Below are 9,080 nucleotides of genomic sequence, written 5' to 3'. Positions count from 1 at the left end.
AGAGCGTCACTTCCTGTTCACTGGGTGAATGTTGTCCAAGGTCTCACAGAAAGTCCGGATGTGATATTCAAAGAGCCGTTCTTCGTCCTTCACAGACAAAATGAAGAAAAATGAAATCCCGACTGTTAAAAGTTAAAGAGCGAGCGCGGGCTGGTGGAAGGCCGGATGGCGAGCGAGGAGAGAGAGCAGCAGGTGCACGAGGACGTTTCCTCCTCGGCGGGTTTGTGAGAGCTTTCAACCTTCTCCTCCTGACCCTCGTTCTGCAGGAGGAGATAATTGCTTGTCAGGAATAAATAGAGAGATTAATGAATTCATTAGCGGCGGGGAGTTTAGCTCTTCGGAGCAGCACTTACTGCTATGACACATCACGCCTATTGTTTTACTAGCTAGTTAGCCTTGAACAATAACATTCACACAGCAAATTGGCTCACACGGCGCCGTTAAGCTCACACAAACGCCGTCCTTATCCCCGAGTTTAGCAATAAATGCAAACAAAGGCTCTTTAAATCCTGATTATTCATCTTAATTACTTCAGTGTGAGCGAGCGTGCGTGTGCAGGAGCCGCACGCAGACAGCACACATTAATCCACATTAGCGGGGAACGCCGCGGCGTGCGGCCCGGCCGGCGTGTGCAGTGTTTCTGCGCTCTGTGCCAGAAGATACGTCGACTCTCCGCTTCGTTATCTGCTGAGCAGCTTCAGAGTGGATCATGTGACCTCGATGTCACATGACGCCAGAGGAAGGTGGCGTGCTCGCCGTGTGTCGGGACAGGAAAGCAGAAAAACAAAAACAGATCTTGGAGACGTCGTACAAACACGTGACGTTTTTAGAGCAGCAGCGGTTCCCGACCTCTGAAGTCATGTGACTGTTAGTTTATTGATCTGTGAGTAAACGATGTTGGAACAAACTTGAGACCCATATTTAAAGGTCTCGTTCTTTACTCCTGAAGGTCTTGGTCCCTAAATGTCCTGGTCTCAGGGGGGGGTCTGGTCTGGGGGGTCTGGTCTTGGTCTTGACTTCAACACATCTAACACATAGAACAGAGGCATCAGAAGGCCGTGGTGTTTTATTACAAGATCTTTATTTTATATTTTTTCTTGAATCCTCGTTTATACAGGTCGTCACAAAGCGACCGGAACAATCCGTCACATCGGGAACGTGCGTACGGCGCCGACGGAAAACTCCTCAAACATCCTCAAAATAAAAATTCACCAATCATCGAATGTGAGCGAAACACTGGTCGTTCAGGATCGTCTGTTTTTACCTCAGTCATCTGAAACGCTCCTAAAGGTGAGCCGCAGGTTCAGACACGTGTCTACAGCGGCGCCCGTAATCCATCCGCGTGGTCATATAATACGTTGAAAGGTGTTTCTAATATTCCTCTCCCTCCGTGTGTTAAAGAACAACAACCTGAAGTGACATGATGGGCGGGGCTAAAGGCGGAGTCAGTCGCTCCTCGAGAATGTGACGTCACTTAGGAGCTGCAACGTTCAGGAAGTGGAGGATTTAGTGTAAAAAAAATATTAAAGGTGGAGTCAGCATCCTGTCTCCTTCAAAATAAAACTCAGTCTCCTCCTAAAGTAAAGCTGCTGCATTGACCCTTCAAAATAAAACTCAGTCTTCTCCTAAAGCTGCTGCATTGACCCTTCAAAATAAAACTCAGTCTTCTCTTAAAGTAAAGCTGCTTGTCCCTTCAAAATAAAACTCAGTCTTCTCCTAAAGTAAAGCTGCTTGTCCCTTCAAAATAAAACTCAGTCTTCTCTTAAAGTAAAGCTGCATTGACCCTTCAAAATAAAACTCAGTCTTCTCCTAAAGTAAAGCTGCTTGTCCCTTCAAAATAAAAGTCAGTCTTCTCCTAAAGTAAAGCTGCTTGTCCTTTCAAAATAAAACTCAGTCTTCTCCTAAAGTGAAGCTGCGGGGCCACTTTAAATGTTTTACTGACTCCGCCTTTAAAAAAAGATCTTGTGGGTGTTGGTGTCCGTTGACGAGGTCAGAGAGAGGATGTTGAAGCCGTACACTGAAAGGTGTTTCTAATATTTTTCTCCCTTCATGCACGTTAAAGAAGAAGAGTGATGGCAGAGCAGATACTCGATTACTTTAATACAGTACTTAACGTTCACCTGAGCAGGTCTGAGTCCAGCTCCTGAACGGACTCACTGAGCACCTTTTTCTGGATCTTTTCAGGATATCAGAAGATGTTTAAAAAAAAAAAAAAAAAAGGCTCTGATGTTTTTGTGAACCTCCATCTTTACTCTGAAAGCTGCACCAATAAATTCAAAATGAAACGTTCAAACAAAAGTATTCTGGTCTTTCCTTCTGTGGATCCGATGATCCTGTACCTGAAGGTGAACAGTCACATCATCATTCCTTTTAACAAAAATCCAACAGTCGATATAGAAGCGTGTAATGTAGAATAAAAGGTCTGCTATATAGATGCATATCAGTCTAGGTTTAAGTTCTCCGGCTGCGTGTTCTCCGCTGATACGTGGAAGAATCCGGAGATAAGAGCAGACTTTCAAACTGATCCCCCCGTGTGTGTCTGTGTTTGGCACCACGGAGCCAAAAGGTTTCAAACATCCGAGCTGATCCGCTCAACGATAGGCGCTCCGCCGCTAATCCCTTTTCTCCAGGTGAGCAGAGATAAAAGAAACAGCGAAAAAAAACAAAGAAGAAAAAAAAAAAAAAAAAAACACGACAAACTCGGCTCTCTTTGTTCACCGCCGCTCTTCCAAAAACCCAGATCCCAAAAATACTGTGTCGTCCAGCAGAAAGCACCAATCAGTCAGTCAGTCAGTCGGGAGCTCGTTCGACTTCCTGTTTGCTCATCCAGGGTGGGCAGGTGGCGGCGTGTTACCTGTGGTTACCTGCGTCTGGCTTCAGGTCGATGCAGAGTGGTCGTGAGCAGAACCCTCAGTCCTCATGAGACTTCTCCTGAATGAATTTATATTCATACTGAAAACACAAACACACGAGAGAGGAACGACGTGAGGTACAGGACGTCGTCATGGTCTCGGTCTAAACCCCCCCCGACCCCCCCGACCCCCAATATACAGGTTATAAGCAGTGCTGTAGGCATATTCAGGTTCAAATCTCAACATGTGACTAACCTACATGTCGTGTGAAGCTCTGGGTGTTTTTAACTGTTTGTTCAAACTGACTCTGGACCGCCGTGGTCGTCGACTACAAGTCCTCGATTTCACACAAATGTCACGAGTCATTTATTGAAAACGACTCCACGTCTTACCAAGGCTAGCTGCCGCCCGATGTTGCCCATCGTTATCACGCCCGCAAAGAAGATGCAAGGTAACCAGGAGCGGATATACAGGAAGTCTGGAGACGTATACCTGAGAGCAGAAGAATCAGGACAAACTTTAAAGGTCACATATTACCCAGAATCCTCTCCTCCATGTTCCTCTAACATGTGTCAGTCTATAAACCCCCCAGTGATGAGAAAAGTCCATCCTCTCCGTCTTCTGCCTGCTCAAACAGGCTGTTTGGAGATGTTCCCTTCATGACGTCACAAAGGGCAGTAGCCCCTCCCCTTCATGACATCACAAAGGGCAGTAGCCCCTCCCCCAGGTGGGTGACACTCCCACAGCTAGGTGTTTGTTCTGCCCTCTGAGTCTGCCTTCTCACCGTAAACAATAGGACATGGAGCCAGAAAGCAGCGAGTACACCCGAGCCCTTCCAGAGAGGGGGCGTGGCCAGACACAGCTCATTTACATATTTAAAGCTACAGACACAGAAACTGCCTGTTCTTGTATAATTCTTATTTTCCATCTTCCTTAAATCACCTGCATAGTTCTTTCTCCATATTTTGCACCATTCTGGTCTCAGTGACATCTGAAGGTGTGAACTTACTGGAAGACTCCGTTGTAAACCAGGAGCTGCGTTGCCAGCGTTGCCAGCAGGGCGATGGTGACCCCGAGACCGAAGCCGCTGCGAGAGCGATCGAACGTCCACCACAGGCCGATGGAGAGCGCCGCCAGAGTCAGAGACAGCTGGACGTTGTTGGCAAAGTCCACTTTCTGATGGAGTACACAGTCAAGGAAGTCCAAACACTGATGATGACAACAGGAAAGACTCAACCGTCTACACAGACGATCCAGATCAGGGATGCAGGGAACCGTTACTGCTGATGATCAAAGCAAGACCGGTGAGTCATTTTGATTTCATTGAAACTTTAAAGGAGCAGTCTCCCTCTCTTTAAACCCCCTAGTGTTTAAAGTGAGTACTGCAGTCTAAATTGTAAACATCACAGAGAGCTGTCTGCCCCCCTCCTCCTCCTCTCACACAGGATGGATGCAACAGCAGCAGGAGCGTCTGTCTTTAAGGATACAGCACTGGCGTGGTTGATGCCCACAAACACGGCCACACAGCGCATCACACTGGACCACTCACGCTTAAACTTGTGAGGTTCCCCCAGACAGCTGTCGATGCAGGGGTAGAGCAGCCCGATCATCGCTGCAGGACAGAGAGAGCACAGAGCAAAGACATGAACGGGAGGCGGAGCGATGTCACCGACGTGGACGGACCACACGCTGCCTTCAGGAACAGCAGCAACAGTTTTGCATCACAGCCGCGTTCCTGATGACCGATAACCGTCCATGAGCTAAATGAAACACCGTCAACAAATTACAGCACAGCTCACCTGGGAGGAAAGGAAAGAGTGTGTGTGTGTGTGTGTGTGTGTGTGTGTGTGTGTGTGTGTGTGTGTGTGTGTGTGTGTCTGGGGAGGAGGAGAGCCTCGGGCTGTTGTGCTTTCCGCTCAGCCTCCTGGGAGCACGCTGCACCGCGCTGAGTTTCCATCCTCAGCTCCACACTCAGGGGACGAGTTTTCAATAACGCTGCTTACTCTGCTGAAGTCTTGGCGGGCTTGTTGTGCAGACTGCGTGCCGGTGTGTGTGTGTGTGTGTGTGTGTGTGTGATCTGACTGCTGCGTGGTCAATAAGAGACTTCTTTCAAACTTCCATGAGCAAACCTTTTAAACTAATTAAAACAATGAAGGACTTTCTGCAGTTACACCTCCAGCTGACAGAATTAAAATCCCTCTGTGTTCACGAGATGATGAGAACAGACACACAGCGTCAGTCTGAGCTGAGACCTGAGCAGGTTGGAATCTTACATAACAGATTTATGTCAGAACTTGTGTCCCCTTTGAGTCTGGAGCTGTCGGCGCTCTGTGTGTCGTTGCACTCTGACACTCGGTTTATCTCAAGGTCACGCTTTAACTGAACAAACAGAGGAAGCAGGGAAAGCTCAGGTTCATATCAGCACTTTTGACTTCCATGTCTGGAAACCTTCCAGCACAAACTAACAAGTGTGTTATGACTTTGATCAGCTCACTTAAACACTTGTTTCAGTGTCCGCTTGTGTTGTTGATGCTCTGTTCTTAATTTGTTCTATCTCACATTTAAACTTACACAAACTACACTTGAGCCAAATTCCAGAAAACGTTTGAGGAATTTCATGAGGCTGAAATCCAGATAAAATCTGAGAGAAACATTCGGCTGTTTGTGTTCACACATATTCACTTTAGATTTTTTTTTTATGCTCCACAAAACTCTAAAAACATTTCATTCCATATCAGCTAACAGTCACAGATCATGGGGACTCATAAGGGGTTCACACACCTGAGGCTGTCCCACAGCAGGGCGGCACCCACCACGCCGAGGAGAAGATACTGCTGATGACATCTGGGGGGAAGAGGGTGACGTTTCTCTGCACCTGAAGGAGGTTCAGCACCAGAGCCAGGAACACACCGACAGAGAACAGCATGGCCCCGCGGATCAACAGGTTGGTGGTCCTACACGGCAGAGACAGGAAAAGCAGTCGATTCATTTCCTTCCACAGCGACGTCAGCATGAGGAATCTACCTGAGCAGAGCTTACGCAGAGAACGCCAGCAGCTCACCTGTTGGTGATGACTGAGATGAAAGGCCCCCTGGGAGGCTGCAGCGTCTGTCCGGACCCCGACCACTGCTGCTGGCCGCTGGTCACCGTGCTGTCACTCATGGCGGTCAGTGTCAGGGACATCCGTAGAGCCTACTGAAGGAGAATACTTAATGCTCCACCGGTGAGGTTAAAATTTTTTCCTGACATCCCACACGGAGCTGAAAGAAAACCAATCAGGAGAGAGTGAAAACACACCATCGGGTTTGATCCCAGGAAGTCTGATGGAGGGAGTTTAGTGAACTAAACGATTTGTCCGGTGTCTAAGGACCAACAGTTGTTTGTTTTGTCCAAATAAACAGGTTTTAATGTTATTCTCTGCTCTGTCCTGACACAGGAAGTAGGCAGTTTTTGTCTCACCTCTTTCAGTTTCTGTCTTGAAGCCAAAATGCTTCCTCACCTCCGATTTAAAAAAAAATAAAAAATGTACTGATCACAATTAACCTCGACATCCTTACACCTGAATGTTTACATTGTTTTAAGAACCAATTGTTCAACCCACTCCACTATACTGCTCCACATGCTTTTTCAATATCCTCACTGTAAACAGACTCACCTGGACAACCAACACTGCCCCAAAGTAACCAGTCTGCTCAAACCAAATCTACAGGAATTAAACAACAAGGCCATCACACATGAAATTACCCTCCCACTCAAACTCTACTCCTCACTCCTCCTATCTGGTAAAAGATGCTTCAGAATAAAATGCATTAAATTCTAATACCCTCAGACATCCAGATAATCAACAAATCAATACCTCACAGATTAACGTATACAAATATGTGTCTCCCATGTAACTACCTAACAATAACACAGGTGACAGGAGTCTGTTAGATAACTGCTTAAGTTCACTGACCTCTGACCTCTGTCTGAGTCATAATAAGGTTACATGAGAGGTCACGTGACGTAGTTTGATTTTGACTCTATCTGTAAAACTTTTAAACTTTACTTTCCTGTAATAATAATAACAACAAACTTTGCTCCTTTAGCATCAGCGAGCTACCTTATTAGAGTAGAATAACCATTCTTATCATCTTAATTGTTCTTTTAACAATTATAAAGAGCAGTGTCAGCAGCTTTATCCTTCCTCTCTCTTCTTTTTCACTCTTTAAAAAAGGTCAATAAAAGCCTCTGATAGTGATTAAAAAGCGGGAGGGCTATGTTAGCCTAGCGTTAGCCGCCTGCATTACTGAATGGATAAACACCGTGTAGTTAGCCCGCAGTTAGCATGTGTCTTAACAAATATTTAACCCGCCTTAACATGGTGTCCGGTGTGACGTAGAGCGCTTACCTTGAGCCGACAGATATCTTCCACCGATATGCTGACATATTACACACAGATATCTGCCATAAAGTGAGATGCTACTGCTAGCAAAACACGACAATATTAATTAGCCCTCTCGTTCCCCCTACTGTGTTTACACTTCCGGTCGTATAAGCTCAACGAACCACCCAATCAATCAGCGTCGTAGGCCATGACGTCAGCGCGTTACACAAAACGAACGTAAATGACGTGAGTTATTTACACAGAGAGCAGCGAGCAGTTAAAGCCTCTTAACATACCGACATTATGTTTTAACTTATAACATGAGATGACGGTTAAATAAATAATTAGCCTCATTTTGTTTTTTAGTAATTATGTTTTTCATAACATGAATATTAACGTGTCTAAGACCTTTTTTGGACAAGAACGTGCTTTTTTCCCTCACTGTTTCACAGCCTAATGTGTGTCTCTTTTAAGGTTCAAGGTTCAAGGTTCTTTATTTGTCAATTCCAAAATATGTCAGACACACAGTGAAATCGAAATTACGTTTCCCCCCTCCCCACGGTGCAATGTAGATAAAAAAGGTACGGTAAATAAAATAAAACACGGTAAAAAAGATAAATAATATTTACATTAATAAACCTAAATGTGCAAAAAGTACTAAGTTGTGTATACTTATGTCAGTGTTTTTTCTATGTAGTGTACATATGTCCATTAATATTCTGGATAAAAGGTAGTCGATCCCAGCTGCTATTATGCGGGTTACACTCTGGATTGGTCAGTTAATCACACAACTGATAGACAGAAACATATAAGTGTCCTCGCTCCTCTTCATCATGTGTGTGAAGTGTGTTGTTGTAAATCCACTCTGATCCTGTATTTGATCATGTCTATAAACCCCTCTATTTCAGCCCTGCTCAGAACAGGCTGTTTCTGTGTCTGTAGCTTTAAATATGTAAATGAGCTGTGTCTGACCACGCCCCCTCTCTGGAAGGGCTCGGGTGTACTCGCTGCTTTCTGGCTCCATGTCCTATTGTTTACGGTGAGAAGGCAGACTCAGAGGGCAGAACAAACACCTAGCTGTGGGAGTGTCACCCACCTGGGGGAGGGGCTACTGCCCTTTGTGATGTCATGAAGGGAACATCTCCAAATGGCCTGTTTGAGCACACATTTTCTGACCAGTGAAGCAGGCAGAAGACGGAGAGGATGGAACTTTTAGGATAATAACCAACACACACAGTTAATCAGAGGGACATTAAAGAGTTCATTTATAAAGAGAGGCACGTTATTTTAGACTTTTTATGATATTAATAAATCCTCAGAAAGCCTCTTGCAGCATCAGACTTCTTTTTCGTCAAAGCTCAACAGCTGTATGCCCCTCACACACACACACACACACACACACACACACACACACAGAGTTAACCAGATGCTGCAGTAACACTGCTGATGTGCTCTCGTGCTCTAATAGGCTTACAGAGGTGAGAGAGTCACGGCGCGGAGTGGATCCACCGTAATCCTCCATCCTATTTACACTCTGTTTTGTATTCAGCATTACCTAGGCCTGCTGCTCAGACGGTTTCAGGGATTATATCTGCAACACAATAGTTTCCACCAGAACACACTATCCACGCTCTCTCGTTTCCACCAGGGCTCAGACTTCACTCCATCGTGGTTAGCTGAAGTTTTTATGCTGCAGCTTTAATAAAACACCGGGGCAGAGAAAGCTTAGAGCGCACGGCTGCAGCCCGAGATAAAGAGAAACCGAGGATATCCAAAGAACACTTTCTGATTTCAATCTGAGCCAAACATTTAAAATCGAAACTTTTACAGATTACAGTTTGATCCCAAAGTCAACTGGACAC

General features: G+C 45.6%; 1 protein-coding gene across 2 annotated transcripts; it reads right to left on the bottom strand.

Moving 5' to 3' along the window:
* Nucleotides 1–1,062: 1,062 nt before the first annotated feature.
* Nucleotides 1,063–7,414, bottom strand: insig2 (insulin induced gene 2). 2 transcript variants are annotated; one of them, XR_013780226.1, is made up of 8 exons: nt 7,243–7,414; nt 5,914–6,112; nt 5,634–5,806; nt 4,340–4,464; nt 3,862–4,028; nt 3,245–3,344; nt 1,615–2,952; nt 1,063–1,569 (listed from the first exon to the last, which is right to left on the bottom strand). XR_013780226.1 is itself a non-coding variant. In XM_079357090.1 (7 exons), the coding sequence occupies exons 2-7, from the start codon at nt 6,033–6,035 to the stop codon at nt 2,911–2,913; spliced, it is 729 nt and encodes a 242-aa protein (XP_079213216.1). In that variant the 5' UTR covers nt 6,036–6,112; nt 7,243–7,414; the 3' UTR covers nt 1,063–2,910. The 2 variants fall into 2 exon arrangements, 1 of the variants encoding a protein (XP_079213216.1); XM_079357090.1 differs by having other exon boundaries at nt 1,063–2,952.
* Nucleotides 7,415–9,080: the final 1,666 nt, after the last annotated feature.

Source organism: Symphodus melops, assembly GCF_947650265.1.
Source record: "Symphodus melops genome assembly, chromosome: 12".
NCBI lineage: Eukaryota > Metazoa > Chordata > Actinopteri > Labriformes > Labridae > Symphodus > Symphodus melops.
Note: the sequence above shows the minus strand (reverse complement) of the source record. Positions and strands in the feature narration are given on the sequence as shown.

Coding starts and splice junctions, on each gene's coding strand:
- insig2 (XM_079357090.1), bottom strand. CDS start 6,035: ATGTCCCTGACACTGACCGCCATGAGTGACAGCACGGTGACCAGCGGC. Junction 3,345..3,861: donor GTTTACAACGGAGTCTTCCA/GTAAGTTCACAC, acceptor TTCTGCTCTCAG/GTATACGTCTCCAGACTTCC. Junction 2,953..3,244: donor TCGGGCGGCAGCTAGCCTTG/GTAAGACGTGGA, acceptor TTGTGTTTTCAG/TATGAATATAAATTCATTCA.